Raw genomic sequence first — 17,359 nt, forward strand, 5'->3', positions numbered from 1 at the left:
CTATTTTTTTGTTTGGATTAACTATAGGCCTGTCTGAGATTTAAACGCTTTTAAAGTCTGGTCAGTGTGGTACCTCTAATGTGAATTGGTGTCCCAAGACCATTTATCATTCTCCATAATCTTCTCCGACTCTACAGGAGTGGCAGGCCAGTTTAATACATGCATTAAGCCTATCTTTCTTATACTTTGAATTGTGCAGATTTATCATCTCAACTGGACTACTTTTGGATATTGGGGGTGTGACGGTTAGTTGAGAGGAAGAAGCCATAAAGACTGGACAGCCAAAACCAAATGTCCATTGCAGGAGTGCGCATAAGCTGTTCCAGCTGAGTACAGCTTAATATAGCTGAGGTAGGCCTCTTCAAAAGCTGATTCCCATTTACTCGTGATTTCTGACTTTACTGCCATAGTTAAACAGGTGTGTATGAATCCCTAAGAACCAAGCCCAGATATGTGAAAATCATTTTGAACTTTTCTCCCAAGGTGACTTGTCCAGTTGGCCCCCTCGAGAGAGCATCAGGCTGGGCAGGAGACAGGGAAGGAATCTCATCTCCTTACTGCTTGGCTGAGCAGTGAGATCCATGTGGCAGCGCAGGTTTTCCTTATCTCAGAGGCTGCGAATTAAATCCAGAGATAACCTCTCACATTGAAGGGTCTGAGCTCAGACGAGAGGCCGCAGAACAGCAAAACCTCCACACAAGCCCACTGGGAGCAGAAGACTGAAGCAAAAGCAGTAAACTCACTTGCAGCAACTTTTAAGGCCAAAGTTTCTCAAGCTGTCCTCTTTCTATTCGGACATGACTTGAATTTGTTAAGAACTTTGCCCAGTTAGCAAAAAATAATAGAAAACTTCTATACTGTAAGCCAAAAGAAGAGAGCAAGTGATTTAGTTTAGATGTCAGCAGATTCCCTTCTCATCACGATGTGCATGGAACCCCTGCCTCCTCGCACACACACACACATGCTCTTTCTTTTCCTCTTGAGCAAGCTGGGGAGCTGCTGAGGGCGGTGTGGCCCTTTCAGACAGTTGCTTTGCAAGGCCAGGGGAAGCCTGGCGCCTCCAGCTGGGGTTGGGGTGGAATCAGGTGGAGTTACACGGTAGGTGCCTTCACCCTGACACCCTTGGCCTGGTGTGGGGCCAGGACTCTGGCAGATCTTTCTACTGTTGCTGCTGCTCTAACAGCCCTGGATTTCAGTGTGAGCGTCGTGGTATTACTGTGAACAAGCTGTAGGAGAAACTTGCGTCTATCCGGAAGTGCACAGTTGGCAGACTCCCACGGAGAGGCCACGTGCTGCTTAATATTAAAGACAGTTAGAATTAATCTTAAAAAAAGAATTAATCTTGGAGATATAAGCAACTAGAAACTAGTATGTTATTTGGGTTTGTGTCTCCCACCTGTGATCCCTCCCCGCCCCTGCCAAGTCACCTGAGTTTTCCACATTTTCAAAGAATGGTATGACTGTCCCAGAAAAAGGCATTTTTAGTCCGCCATCCCCCTCACTTTCCTTCTCCTTGGTCTCTGCTCTCTCCCAAAGGGCCAAATAAGACAGTAGAGGACCAAAAGGGAAAAAAGGTCCACCCCTCAAGAGGTTTACAGGGATAGCACTCCCTACTCCCTCCCTCACCTCCCCCACCCTCTAGCCCCCGAGTTTGACTGCCTTGCACTTGAACTTCCCAGGATGGTGGCTCTGGAGTAAGATTACCCAGAGGCAAGGAGCTGATCGTTCCACCAACCATTCGACTGGTTAATTCTGAAGCCAGATGGCCATGAGCCTAAAGGTGGAGGGTCCTGTGCCAACTGCTAACATAAAGCACACAGGCACCTCGTGTGTACTGTCAAGGAAACTTGCGGGAAAGCATCAGGACGGGAATCCAAAAGAGAAGGCTACAGTCACCTAGCCTGTGTTGCCTCCTTTGCTTCCTGTTACTTGAAACTGGGCTTCCCTGATAGCTCAGTTGGTAAAGAATCTGCCTGCAGTGCGGGAGACCTGGGTTCAGTCCCCGGGTTGGGAAGATCCCCTGGAGAAGGGAAAGGCTACCCATTCCAGTATTCTGGCCTGGAGAATTCCATGGACTGTATAGTCCACGGGGTCGCAGAGTCAGACACGACTGAGCAACTTTCACTTCACTTCACTTGAAATGGAAAACAAGGTTTAGTGGATGAGGTGGGAGGGACAGGGAAGGGAGCAAGTCTGTCTCAGTCGCCACCCTAAAGTCAGCTAGGATTGTATGTGAGAACCTGGACACTAAAGCAAACCCAGAGTATTGTTAGCCCTAAATGATGTGCGATGGCGGGACCTCTCCCCCCAGCTGTCTCCCAGCCAGGGGGGTCACAAAGGAGATCGACGCCAGTGCCCCACCTCCCTGCCCATTTCACCATGGGGACAAGGGCTGTAGCCTCAGGCTCTTCGGATCTAGGGTACAACCTACGAACAACCTACCTCATTCTGAAACCTTGACTGCTCTTAGTAGGAAAGTCAAGTCGGGTCTGTATGAGCAGCCCGCTCACCTCTGGCCATGGCTCCATCAGCAAGTCTGGATGCTCTCGCCCATACTGCATAACCCTTGGTAAGTAGCCAAAGCTGGAAGCTGGTTTGCTGGTACAGCCTGGATAGTTACAATTTTAAATGGAAAGCTACTGAGGAAAGGTCCATCTTAAACTTGCTTTTAGGACAGTACCTAGCTAGGCCAGTAGAATCCAAACCTTGAACAAACTTGAGCACTCTACTCCATTAGAGAAAACAAAACTAAAATGATAAAAACATGTACAAATAAAAGTGGAAACTTTTTGTTTCCATATTTCAGTGGTAAATCTTGCCCACATTTCCCCCAGACCAAGGCCTCTTGAAGATAGGGACCATGTCTTTTCTTGTAACTTAGTACAGTACCTTAAGTTTAGAGGTCCTCTATTGTTGAATGACTAACACAATAAACTTGTAATTAGGACTTATTCCAAAGAGAAAAATATGTTACAATAGGAAGACAGCAGTGTTGAGGGAGCTGGGGATTCCACTCGTGGCTCTGCCACTAGCCCCTGTGAAACCTTGAATCCTTGGCTTCGTGTTTCCCTCAGTCTTGTTCAGTCACCAAGTCAACACTGCCGACTCCGCGACCCCATAGAGGTCCCTTCTGCATACCAGCCTTCCTTGCCCTGCATCTCCTGGAATTTACCCAAACTCATGTCCACTGAGTCGGTGATGCCAACCATCTCATCCTATGTTGTCCCCTTCTCCTGCCTTCAATCTTGCCCTGCATCAGGATCTTGCCCAGTGAGTCAGAGCTGACTCTTTGCATCAGGTGGCTGAAGTATTGGAGCTTAAGCATCAGTCCTTCCAATGAATATTCAGGGTTGATTTCCTTTAGGGTTGACTGGCTGATCTCCTTGCTGTCCAAAGGACTCGAGAGCCTTCTCCAGCACTAGTTTGGAATCATCAATTCTTCAGCGCTCAGCCTTCTTTATAGTCCAACTCTCACATCCGTACATGACTACTGGGAGTCTTGGATTTGCTGGCTTCTAAGGCCTTATCTTATCTGAGGACTTCCCTGGTGGCTCAGAAGGTAAAGCATCTGTCTACAATGCGGGAGACCCGGGTTCAATCCCTAGGTCAGGAAGATCCCCTGGAGAAGGAAATGGCAATCCACTCCAGTACTATTGCCTGGAAAATCCCATGGACAGAGGAGGCTGGTAGGCTACAGTACATGGGGTCTTAAAGAGTTGGACATGACTGAGTGACTTCACTTTCAAGGCCTTATCTGGGCTTCCCTGATGGATCAGATGGTAAAGAATCTGCTTGCAATGCACAAGACCTGATTCAGTCCCTGGGTCAGGAAGATCCCCTGGAGAAGGGAATGGCAACCCACTCCAGTATTCCAGCCTGAAGAATTCTATGGACAGAGGAGCCTGATTGGCTATAGCCCATGGGTCACAAAGAGTTGGACATGACTGAGCGACTAACATTTTTACTCCCCGCCCCCCCTTTTCAAGGCCTATATTCCAGAAAATGCTTTTATGTACTCTCTCCTCATGTATGAGTCAATTGGGCTGATAAGCTAATCTAGCTTATTAGTAGAGCTGCTAGAATAATACAACAGCAATGTCCTAGTAGTTACATAATCCATCTACCAGACTTAAGTCCAGGAATGTGGACTCAGGCCTGGAGATAAAGGCACTGCTGAAACACTTAGCTTTAGATATTCGAGGCATTAGGTTTCCTAGGTGGCAAAGAACCCACCTGCAATGCAGGAGATGCAGGAGACCTGGGTTCAACCCTGGGTTGGGAAGATCCCCTGGAGGAGGGCATGGCAACCCACTCCAGTATTCTTGCCTGGAGAATCCCATGGACAGAGGAGCCCAGTGGCTACAGCCCATGGGGTCACAAAGAGTTGGACCCGACTGAAGTGACAGCATGCACGTTCAAGGCATTAGGTATGAATGCATTACTTGATCAGCAGCAAAGAATCATCGCTACCCTGATTCTCCAGCTCCGACTGCTTCCCCATCCATTTACAAACACGGCAGTGACTGCTGGGCTGCTCAATGCACTATCACTTCCACATTACTGACATGACTGTCACTATCTCTGATATTAGCATGAGAATTATACACAAGTAAAAACATCAATGGTTGACTTATTCCATATCCAAATCAGGAACCAAGTCCCACTTATTTTTCTTAGATATGTAAAACAATAATGCTCAAGAAGGCTCTTGGTGCTCCCCCTGCTGGTAAAAAGATAAGCTACTTCACAGAGCCAAGTTTTCCATGAACTGCCTCTGCCTCTCTGGCTTTCTCCCTTACCAGACATATCCTGTAGGCTAAACCCCACACAGACCGAGTGACTTACCGTTTGACTCAAAGCCCCCAGCGTGTGTGTCCCTTTGGTCATACTGTGTCTTTCTCAGCTTCATGCCTTCCGCACTCAAAAGACAGTATGTAGGCACGTACTTGTGGCTGACCAAACTGTTCCTTACATTTGCACAGTGCTGTAGAGTTCAAAGCATTTTGAATACATTATCTCACTCTTCCCCAAACAATTCTGCAGTGTAGGTGACTTCATGTTATTTTATAGAAGAGAAAAATAGATGCAGAGACACTGAAATGATAGCAAGATCAAGTCATTCCAAGCGAGAGACCAAGAAAAACTCTGGTCTTCTGGCCTCTAAATTTCATTCCCTTTCAGTATGTTGAAAACATGGTATCCAGAAACATAGGGAGAAATTCACTTAAAAGGGACTGAAAAATCTACTGGATGGTAGGAATGAAAAGACAGTCACAAGCCACAAATTAACTATAGTTTTAAATTCAAATAACTGGCAGAGTAGAACAGCTGACTTACTAATTTCCCACTATTGCCATGCACAGAAGTTGAACTTGTAAAAACACAGCAACAATCCAGGTCCTATTTACCTCGAGGCCACAACTGAAAACCGAGAAATCAAAGACTTTCACGCACCTCCAATGTGGGTAAGTCTACCATTAATGCACTTTATTAAAATGCTCTTGATTACACAGCCTATTTCCTTTTAGTGTAGATACATTTCTAAAAAGCTTGGTTATGACAAAAGCAATGCCGGCTACATGTGGTTCGTATCCATTCCCAATCCTAGAACACTGCATGGTATGTAGCAGCTGCTCAACAAACATTTCCTCTGCAACTTGTTTTCAGCGCTGTTTGGTTCGTGCTGTCTATCGACACCGCTGAAACGGCTGGGTGTTGACTACATCTTGATTCAGCTACCACACAAGGATTCCCGGCCGCCGGGCCCAAGTACCACTTAGGTCTCCCAATCACAAGGAGCAGAGATATTAAAGAATTACAGTCAGCTGACTAGGTGTGGATCCAAAGCGTGTTTTAGTCACTGCCTCACTGGTCATTTTGCAGTAGGCTGCCCACCAAAGAGACAGCTATGTTGGGTCTCATCGTTGGGTTGAAAAATCCAAGATTAAAACATTCTCCTTGGGCTTGTTTGTGATGATGTTTCATCCTTGCAAACCAGAAGACAGGAAGTTGAGGTGCTAAATAATGGTCAAATTTCAACTTTAAGACAAAATTTATGTATCTAGCAGGGTTTGGTAACACAGGTATTGTAGGTTTGTGAAGCCGATACTGAAGTGTGGTGTTAAGGCCTTTACCCCAAAGTTCTAGTCTTCAAGGCTGTCAGCTCTTCTATTCTGTCAAACGCTGTATTATAGACATTAAATATTAACATGTAAGACACTAAGAAGTAGTCTAATGGAGAGAAGACTTGAGCGTTTGAGAGTTACTCAGTGGGCCTGGAACCCTGGCCCACTTTCTCAGCTTTATGAGTGGCACCACCGCCTACCATCACCACCGCCCGCTGCCACCCAGTGGGTTGTAAGGGGAGAGGTTGGATAAAACGTGGGCGAGGTGTGTGGCACACGTGGAGACATCACTTGGCGATTCAACGATCATACAGTCTGGGCGATAAAATCTTGGTTGGGAATCTTGAGTAATTTCAAACATCTTTAAGATTTGTTCTAGACGTCCTCATTTGGCACCTTAACGATCATTAAGTCTGGGCGATAAAATCTTGGTTGGGAATCTTGAGTAATTTCAAACATCTCTGTTCTAGACATCCTCATTTGGCACCTCAATGATCCTAAAGTCTGGGCAATAAAATCTTGGTTGGGAATCTTAAGTATTTCAAACATCTTTAAGATCTGCTCTAGCACTAAGCTCTTAGAATTCTCTGAAGGAGAACAAGGAGGCCACACAAAATAGTTTATGATATTGTTTAAGGCTATTCAAAGTGTACAGACATAGAAGGTTCATAAAATTTTTATGGGAAGACAGTGCAAATGGTAACAATGTGAGAGTCCTGTGGTGTTAATCAAAACAATGACAAGAAAATCTGAGCGATCTTATAAAAACAGCTGGAAATAGCCAGTTAGAACCATACCACATTTCCAGGTTATATTCCAAAGTCAAGCCTAAGGCAAAAACTGAACAAAGTTAGAACTGCTCTTGAAAAACGTGCCATGAGGACAATACTATTTGTCAATAAACACAACACAACAGAAATGCAAAAAGGCAAAATGGCTGTCTGGGGAGGCCTTACAAATAGCTGAGAAGAGAAGAGAAGCGAAAGGCAAAGGCGGAAAGGAAGGATATGCCCATCTGAATGCAGACTTCCGAAGAACAGCAAGGAGAGATAAGAAAGTTTTCATTCAGCACTTCACTTTGCACTCAGTGAACAGTGCAAAGAAATAGAGGAAAACGATAGAATGGGAAAGACGAGAGGTCTCTTCAAGAAAAGTAGAGATACCAAGGAAACATTTCATGCAAAGACAGAAATGGTATGGACCTAACAGAAGCAGAAGAGATTAAGAAGAGGTGGCAAGAATAACCAGAACTATACAAAAAAGATTTTCACGACCCAGATAATCACAATGGTGTGATCACTCACCTAGAGCCAGACATCCTGGAATGTGAAGTCAAGTGGGCCTTAGGAAGCATCACTACGAACAAAGCTAGTGGAGGTGATGGAATTCCAGTTGAGCTATTTCAAATCCTGAAAGATGATGCTGTGAAAAGTGCTGCACTCAATATGCCAGCAAATTTGGAAAATTCAGCAGTGGCCACAGGACCGGAAAAGGTCAGTTTTCATTCCAATCCCAAAGAAGGGCAATGCCAAAGAATGCTCAAACTATCACACAACTGCACTCATCTCACATATTAGCAAAGTAATGCTCAAAATTCTCCAAACCAAGCTTCAACAGTACATGAATTGTGAACTTCCAGATGTTCAAGCTGAATTTACAAGAGGCAGAGGAACTAGAGATCAAACTGCCACCATCTGTTGGATCATAGAAAAAGAAAGAGAGTTTCAGAATAACATCTACTTCTGCTTCACTGCCTACGCCAAAGCCTCTGACTGTGTGGATCATAAAAACTGTGGAAAATTCTTCAAGAGATGGGAATACCAGACCACCTTATCTGCCTCCTGAGACATCTGTAGGCAGGTCAAGAAGCAACAGTTAGAACTGGACACGGAACAACAGCCTGGTTCCAAATTGGGAAAGGAGTACGTCATGTCTGTATATTGTCACCCTGCTTATTTAACTTCTTTGCAGAGTCCATCATGTGAAATGCCAAGCTGGATAAAGCACAAGCTGGAATCAAGATTTCCAAGAGAAATGTCAATAACCTTAGATACACAGATGACACCACCCTTATGGCAGAAAGCGAAGAAGAACTAAAGAGCCTCTTGATGAAAGTGAAAGACAGTGAAAAAGTTGGCTTAAAACTCAACATTCAGAAAACGAAGATCATGGCATCTGGTCCCATCACTTCATGGCAAATAGATGGAGAAACAGTGGAAACAGTGAGACTTTCTTTTCTTGGGCTCCAAAATCACTGCAGATGGTGACTGCAGTGAAATTAGAAGATGCCTGCTCCTTGGAAGAAAAGCTATGACCAACCTAGACAGCATATTGAAAAGCAGAGATTACTTTGCCAACAAAGGTCCGTCTAGTCAAGGCTGTGGTTTTTCCAGTGGTCATGTATGGATGTGAGAGTTGGGACCATAAAGAAGGCTGAGCACTGAAGAACTGATGCTTTTGAACTGTGGTGTTGGAGAAGACTCCTGAGAGTCCCTTGGACTGCAAGGAGATCCCACCAGTCCATCCTAAAGGAAATCAGTCCTGAATAGTCATTGGAAGGACTGATGTTGAAGCTGAAACTCCAATACTCTGGCCACCTGATGTGAAGAACTGACTCATATGAAAGATTCTGATGCTGGGAAAGATTGAAAGCAGAGAAGGGAGGACAGAGGATGAGATGGTTGGATGGCATCACCAACTCAATGGACGAGAGTTTGGGTAAACTCTGGGAGTTGGTGATGGGCAGGGAGGCCTGGCGTGCTGCAGTCCATGGGGTCACAGAGTTGGACACGACTGAGTGACCGAACATATATACATACACACATGTATGTGTGTGTCTATACAGTACATACATATACACACATACACATATATATGTGAAAAGATTCAAAAAATATTTACCTGAACCTCCTATGTATTTGGGTCTATTCCATGCTGTTAAATTTTTTTTTAGGTAACAACTCAGTAGTTTCCTTGATGCCCAACTGGGGTTACAACCTATAATTTGAAGACCATTGAACTGGAGTATTTCAAGCTCTTAGCTAACTGAGAATTACGTAGAATTATGTAGGTCCATACCTGGGGGTTAAGAAAAACAACGAAGCAAGCACATTTGTCCATAATATTTTAATACTTTTCCACTTTTAAATACTGGTTTTAATTTTGTGATTGTAACATGGAAGATCCAACTTTATTATTTTTTAAAAACATCATCAGGATCATAAAGCTATTTAGAATAGTTACACTCTACACACTCCCAAGGTACGTAAAATGATTATGTTTTGAGTTTGTAGATGAACAATGACAATAATCGAAATACACTGTCTGTACAACTTCTGGATGAAATACTGGTGAAAAGTGTTTAACTGGACAACAACTAATAAGTTTAAAGATAACCAGCACAATTTCACAAGAGAACCAGCTCAGCCCAACTAAAATTTTCTCAATAGCAATGGACACTGATGTTGTAGAGGAGTACAAATGAGCTGATGAAACTGAAGAAACGGGAACCTCGTTCCTCCTGTTCCTCCTTTTGTATTGTTACATTCCTCCCAGTCACCGCCCTCTCCTTGGTCTGGCCCCCCCTGTGGCGAACCCAAATCAAGAGCTGCTATGACATACCCTCTACCTCAAAATCAGGAGTCCTGAATTTCAAGTGAAACACCGTGCTCTCCTGAACTGTACAGTGTGGACTCAGGGACAAATCCCCTCATCGCCAGTACTTTTCATGTTTCTATCACAGTACAAAAGAGCAACTGAGTAGAAAAGAGTAAAATCTTTTTCTTTTTTTTTGGCTTGGGGAAGGTAAGTAGGAAATAACTGTAGATAAGAAAACATCATGTATTTTCAGCATGCTGGAATTAGCCATATGGAAATAATTCTAGAGGGTCTGAATGTTGTCTAAAGGGCTAGTACAGCTCCAAATTTTTATTTGTTTTAAACTTCCTTCATATTCCCTAACTCATTTTCTAAACCTGGTTGGGCAGGATTAACCCTAGTGAAGTTCCAGTGCAATTATCTGAAGATAAAATGTATCTTTTTCTTTTCTTTTTTTAATACAAATATTTTTAGTGTAATCATTTTATTTACAGAACTGCAAAAGTATATCATTTAGTGCAAATGCAACTATTGAAGATTTAGACACTGCTCTGTAAACTGTCCATACCTTTGTAAAATAAAGCTATCCAATTTAGTCATGATAGTTATCAGAAATGGCAAACAGAGAAACATTTATAGTGGGCAGATAGAATATTTTTGAAGATTCCCATCAGTGGCTATGGTGAATAAACCTTCCCTCCCCAACCCTCCCATCCCAACTGCAGAACTGATTGTAAAATAAAATACACATTTGAGGTATAAATTTTTCTTTCTTAAACATCACGATGTAAAATATTAACGGTGATGTAGTAAACTGATAAGATAACTTGTTTTATTTGCCTTAACTAGCATTACCACCATATAGGCACTTCTCCACGTAGTCAAATTATGAACGGCTTTTTTCTGTAATAAGGCATATTCCATGCACATCATTTAGAGAAAGGTAAATTAAAAAATAGAAAAGATTTATGGAGCATGAAATCTGCGTGCATGTAATGTGAGCATATGCTTTATATGTATTTTTCTCTCTGTACAGAATAATAAATACCACTATATCTGATGCAAGTAATTAACTTCCAGGATTGTGTATATTAAGTGATCAGACTAATCCCATCATTAAGTTATCACCTTGCATTTATCATTAAGACTCCATTACCATGTATGAAATATATACAGGACATGTTCCACATGACATGACTTTCTGCTTTACAAAATGGGTCTGGTTTCTGTGTTTCTGTAGAGATGAACACGTGAGCAAAGCATCTACAAAATGCTTCCGATTTACGTAAGCACACTTGTGTATGAACAAAATGAAGATTCTGAAGTGGGCAGTCATTTCTACTTCAATGAGTTCCATTCCCTGCCTCAACTCCATGTGTCAAGGTTTTCAAAGAGGGGGGCCTAAAACTAAAAAAGGTATTTTACATTTAACTTCTTACAGCAACTAAAGAAAGAATTTCAGTTGGAATCACACTGACTTCTTTTCTGCCCTGCTAAAGTTTCTGATCAAGAGGCAAACAGGAGTGATACCTACATTTTCTATGCCTATCTTGTAACACAGCTTTTAAACCAACCCAAATTAGAATGAACAAGCATACGTTACTGAATACTAGAAATACTGGATCAAACGTCAAACAGCGAGATTTGCTGGAACAATACCGTATGCCCTCTCACGTGTGTCAGGAAAACATGAGCTCATTTTATTCTGACCGTTTTACCAGAAAGTAGTTTATACCTAGTAAGGTTGTACAGGTGTTTCTGTTTGGAGGCAGACAGAACCAATTCAGGAATTACCAAATTGTGTTTGTAATAAACTGAAAAAAACCTGCAGCACACAGTACACAACTAAAAATACAATAGAAATATAAAGACATCTGAGAAAAAAATAAAGCTTTTCACTCTTTCTCCATCAGAACCAAGGTTCTTCATGGGAGGAAGACTGTAGAAAAGGCGAAATCACACGTTATTGACAGCCCTCAGTTATTAAGAGACACTGTACATAACAACATGAATTATTATAGAAATCAGCAGCAACGAATTCTATGATTATACAAAGCAAAAAAGTCAAAAAATTCCAGACACAGACTTGACTGTGGGCCTAAAAAAAAAGAACCCCATCCAGGCACCTGGCGCACAGAAAGCACGTGCCCCACGTGCGTCCAACTTGTGTGCTTTTCCTCTGCGCACAGAGCCTGACACAACTGAGGGTCTCAGGCCGAACCACAGTAAATTAAAAATTCTGAAAAAGTTTCCAAAAATTAAAGCATCAATTCCTAGTTGTGATTCAAAGTTGATTTTTTTTTCTCTTTTAGGAGCAAGCAAATAAAAATATAGCCATATACATGTAATTTTACATGTATTTATAGTTATATGCTGAGCAAGGAGATCTAGCAGAAGACAGCTAGTGTTAAGATGTTCAGCTTTGCTATTGCGGTATTTCTTCGTTTTTGAACACAAGGCCAAGGTATTGGGCCACATACAAGGCTATAGATCCTATGTTCCACCTTAGAGCATTCAATTTTGTTTTTTAACTTTTTTCCTCCAACATGGAATGTCACACAGCCTTGCTTCAGTCACTGTAGGAAAGAAAATAACAAGTAAAACATTCAGTACTCTATGCCCACTAATAGCTGCGGGACTACCAGAACAGACTTCTCCTTCCTTCTGAATCCATGGCATGCAGAGAATCTCTACTGAAGTTTTATATTTTAAGGACTTTTCACCTTAAGGAATTATTAACTTTACATATTTGAAATGTATCATCAGAAAAGGAGGCATAAGAAATCTTGTGAAGGCTAGAAAAAATCAAGAAAGACAATCTGCTACAGGAAGCGAAAAGGGAATCAAGCAGAGGTCTCTGGATCTGCACCCCACAGACCGGAACTTCCTTTGTCTTAGTGTTCAGTATAAACTATGCTATACAGTATCAAGAATTTACTTAGGCTATGGGAAAGAGGACTGCCTTATCTTAAGAAATACCTTGTCAAATGAGTTTAAGAGTTCTAAATTTTAAATATCTTTGGGCCTTCTTTATGGAATTTCTCTAAAGATGATATACACTATTGAAAGTTACTATTTCTCCATCATCACACTAACAATGGTAGCTTTCCTAAGGTTTCAATGCTAAGATCCAGTTTACACATACATCTCCCCAAATTATTATGAAACAAACTGTAACTTTAGGTTAATGAAGATTTAATGTAGGTAAGTGAAAATCCGATTTTCTGTCAGAAAGAAGTTCAATCTGGACTCAAAGAGTCCAGTTCTGTCTTTATACACACACATACACTGTATAAGATATTCTAAAAATACTGCATACTGCATTTAGGTAGTACACTTACGCTTTAAGAGACTCCTTCAAAGGTCAGACTTTGTCCCAAACACTAACCATTCAGAGAAGACCAGAACCTGTTTAACATTTTCATGTAACCTATTTTCTTGGGAAAAGCTACATATCTGGGACTTCAATACAATAATCCCTGTGTTGGTATCTGAAAGTAAACTAAGCCTTTTTTTTTCTTTAAAGAAGTAACAGAATCAGAAATCAGACAATTATATAAGTAGTTCTCAACTGGATGCAAAGACGCTAGAACTCATGTGTAACAAGAGGACTATAAATTTTTTTTTTTTTGGCCGTGCCACGTGGCTTGTGGAATCTCTAGTTCCCCGTCCAAGGACTGACTGAACCTGGGCCAGGGCGGTGAGAACCTAGAATCCTAACTACTAGGCCAGCAGGGAACTCCCAAGAGGACTATAATTTAAATTGCACTGGGAGAATATTTCTCACCTATCGAGTTGGAAAAAATCAGAAAGGTTTATTTCCTACACTGTGTGATTGTCAGAGAAATAGTACTCCCGACATGTTAGTGTTGGTGAGATGGTAAACTAATACAACCTCTACAGAGGGCACTATCTGAATTACAAATGTACAAGCCACCTGAAGCGGCAGCAGTGCCACGGCCAGTAATTTACTCACAAACTAAATGGCACATGGACATGACTGCAATATTGTTTGCTCCAGCAAAAGCTAGAAGCAACTTTAACGTCTGCAAGTGGAGAACTGGTTAGATAAATGTATGTGCATCCATACAGTGGGATTCTACAGAGCCATAAAAAAAAGAATAAAGCAGCTCTGCACCAACGTGGAAAGACCTTCAAGATAAAGCTTAAGAAAAGCAAGATGCAGAACCCACTTACAGTATGCAGCCTTTTACCAATAACAATAAAGGTGTCTATATGGCAGGAATACACTTGTACTTGCTTATTCACGTGAAAATAAAACACTTCTGGAAAAACACAAGAAACTACGAGTAGCAGCTATACACTGTGGTATGTGGGGGTATGCGGTGATGGTGCAAAACTGGGTGATTAGGAGACAGGGGATAAACTTTACTGTGTATCTTTTCAAACTTTTGACTTCTGAACCATGCTAACATACCACTTACTAAAAAAAAATGATTTTGGTGCCTAGCACAAAGATACTCGGTGCAGCATTATTTGACAATAAAAACATGGAACCAGCCAGACATTAACATGGGCCAGTGCTTAATAAATTTTACAACATTTATACAACAGATGTTAAAAGAATGATATAGTTTTATCTTTCTATGTCCTAATAGTCAAGATATATTAAATAGAAAAAGCAAGCTGCAAGACAATACTTTGGGGAAAAAAAAAAATCAAAGATATATGTTAGTACATACATACAAGCCTGGAAGAATATACAAAAACTCGAAAGTATTTTTCTGGGAAGGGAAAAATAAGGGAAATTGTACTTACTTATTATGTCTGCAAGAGCCATGTTAATCAAATAAAGTTTTAAAAAAAGGATAAAATATATTTTCCAGTACCTGTTAATACTAGAACAAAATAGGTTTTCCTGCAGTTTTTTCTTGTACGTAAGAAGTAAAACGCTTTAGAAACTTTGGATATTCTCGCTTTGCCACTGCCCTTAACACTGAGGCTGGTGCCCATCCGCCAGGGTTTACTGTGAGACAAAGGAAAATGCAAACTGTTAAAGTAATTCCCCAAACACAAAGCACTCATTTTGTTCTTCTGCTTTAAAAAAAATATTCCTCACGTTGAAACAGCACCTCTTAAAAAGTCTTGATCACTCAGTCCTTAGTACTGTATCAACCACCAGATGAGAACAGGTAACAAATTAGAAAGCATTTATTACTGTTCTAAAATATTCTTGGTTCCCTGAACTATATGCAAATATTAGTACAGCAGCACTTCAGCTTACTAAAGGCAGATTTATTAATTAAACTCTATTACAATCAAATAGTAACTTGCTCAGGCATAACTGTCTCTGTAAACATACCAGCAATGATGGTTCTGTATAAAGACGGTTTGAACATTTGATTAGAGGGACTCTAGTTTACTGCAGGTAGGAAATGGGTGGAGTGAGGAACCATTAAAAGTGATGAGCAGGGTTGTCCAGCCCTAGGCCAGCGTGAAATAAATACATCACTGCTGCTGCTGCTAAGTTGCTTCAGTCGTGTCTGACTCTTTGCAACTAGCAGCTACTAAAGGATAACGGAACAAAGATTTAGAAAACTAAAGTCTGACAATAAGAAAACGAACTATTCACCTGAAATTAGCATAATATTTTATACAACTATTATTTTACAAAAGCCCAAAATTATAAAGTGAAAAAGAAGAAAACAACAATTTCCAGTAATCCAGCACCCAAGCAACCAGTGAGTATTAGCGTTTCTTTGTAACTTTTCTTATGTACATATTTTCTTCTTTTAAAATTGACTGAAATGGTATTGTGTATGCTTCTTCTCACCCCACTTAACTTTAAGTTATAAACATTTTTCTAAGTCACTAAATGGTCTTTGAAAAATTGGGAAAAAAATAAGTGTTTCTTTCCTCACTGTTGCTGCTTATATTCCTAATTACACAAATATTCTATACGACATATATATAATAAAATGGTTCTTAAAACTGTACATGTAATAGTGATCTAAAGATGAAGTTTACAAATTTACCTTTTGAGCCTGAGCTTCAGAAATTCTGATACAGTAGTTATTCAGACATGTATATTTTGAAAGAGTCCCAATAATTTTGATATATATCTCTCCAAATTAAAAATTACTAAATCTAATAGATAAAAACTAAAATGACATTTGTAAATGGTATTTGTCCAAACTGTCAGTTATCATGTAGATCATAAGAAAAACATCCATATGACCAAACACCAAAAACAAAATACATACCATTGGCCACATATGTAATCTTGCATAGAATGTTGTCCCTGCTAATCTCCTGGTTTCCCTCAGGGGGGCTCACCAAGGTCTGACAAATCATAGCAATGTTTATTTTGGCACGGACACACCGATTGTTTAGCTGCCAAAGGAAAAAATAACAACACCAGTGTAGCAGATATCCAGTATTTTGTAACCTCTTCTGGTCTAATTCTACATTATGTTAACCAAAATTATAACTCATCATCTCCAACAAAATCTTATATGCACCAATAAAGGACACATGCCAATGTCTGAATGCTGGGAGACAGCAACCGTGGGGTGTGGGGTTGAATTTACTTGAATGGATTAAAGGTTGCATTGTCACAAAACTAGAAAAAAACTTGTGTATGAAAAGTGATAATAGTCTTGCTATATAAATAATACTCCAAGCATGTGGATGTGATCATTTGTGATGTTACTTGTTAAAGAAAAAAAGTATATATATTACTACATCTTTTGAAGTATTGGAAAGTAGTACTCTATACTCTTTTATTATATCACTTATTGTAAGTACTGAATATACTCCTGTTCATTTTTCTATGTTCTGTTTTATAGCCTTAAGAAGTGTTTCAAACATTTCTGGATGTATAAAATAAGAGTAAATGCCCTACATGGTGTGATGCTGTATTACACATAAAACTGTGTGTATACATTAAACTTTGTCTCTTGAAAAAAATAAAAGAATAGATGCCGAGCTGATTTGACATCAGGAATGTTTTCCCTCCTCATAAACAGTAAAGTAGCTAAAATGAGACAGAAACCACAGGGGCTTTGCCTGCAAGTTGATCATGGCTTGAGGCAACTGTGAGAAGTAGCCTACCTAGCGACCCATCCAGCTGCATCATCGACCCTCAAGAGGAAAGGAAAACAGTCCTGCTGGGATTTCATGGCATGACTGTTGCTCTCAGGTAACACTACCAGCTGTACTCTTCCAAGAAGCCAACTTTAATAAACAAAAATTTAAGAAGCATTATCAAATCTTTATGCATGGTGTGTGCTGATCACTTTTGCCCTGTACTGTGTTGTGTATTTAACTTTATATTGTACAATTATAACACATTTATACACTGTACTTACAGGAGCACTGCTGTGATCTACAGAAAAATTACAAACTATCCAAGTCTCCGGGTCATTTTCATTCAAAGCTGATATCTTTCGAATGGCAGAAAGATATAAGACATCCCGCTGAGAAGCTGGCCACACTCTCTGCAGAAGAAGTACAAATATTTTAAAAGTCTGAACTCCGTTTTTGGTTTTCTTTTTGGCTGCGCCACCCACTCGTTTTCTTGGGCTTTCCTGATAGCTCAGTTGGTAAAGAATCTGCCCGCAATGTGGGAGGCCTGGATTGGATCCCTGGGTTGGGAAGACCCCCTGAAGAGGGGA

At 40.8% G+C, this 17,359-nt stretch overlaps 1 protein-coding gene across 7 annotated transcripts in view; it reads right to left on the minus strand.

Moving 5' to 3' along the window:
- Positions 1 to 3: 3 nt before the first annotated feature.
- Positions 4 to 17,359, minus strand: part of CERT1 (ceramide transporter 1) — a 148,237-nt gene continuing 130,881 nt past the window's right edge. For 2 of the 7 annotated variants that reach the window (XR_011258058.1, XR_011258053.1), the window contains 6 exons: positions 17,054 to 17,182; positions 15,947 to 16,076; positions 14,573 to 14,709; positions 9,027 to 9,203; positions 4,846 to 4,984; positions 4 to 2,608 (listed from right to left, as the gene is read on the minus strand). Coding sequence is in view for 2 of the 7 variants with exons in the window: in XM_069595335.2 (XP_069451436.2) it covers positions 14,582 to 14,709; positions 15,947 to 16,076; positions 17,054 to 17,182 (387 nt within the window). In the remaining 5 variants the exon portion in view is untranslated. Of the gene's footprint in view, positions 2,609 to 4,845; positions 4,985 to 5,460; positions 6,184 to 9,026; positions 9,204 to 11,401; positions 12,299 to 14,572; positions 14,710 to 15,946; positions 16,077 to 17,053; positions 17,183 to 17,359 lie in introns of those variants that run through there. The other 5 variants (XR_011258057.1, XR_011258054.1, XM_069595335.2 and 2 more) reach the window with 3 other exon arrangements.

The sequence above is a fragment of the Ovis canadensis genome, chromosome 7 (assembly GCF_042477335.2).
Source record: "Ovis canadensis isolate MfBH-ARS-UI-01 breed Bighorn chromosome 7, ARS-UI_OviCan_v2, whole genome shotgun sequence".
Lineage (NCBI taxonomy): Eukaryota > Metazoa > Chordata > Mammalia > Artiodactyla > Bovidae > Ovis > Ovis canadensis.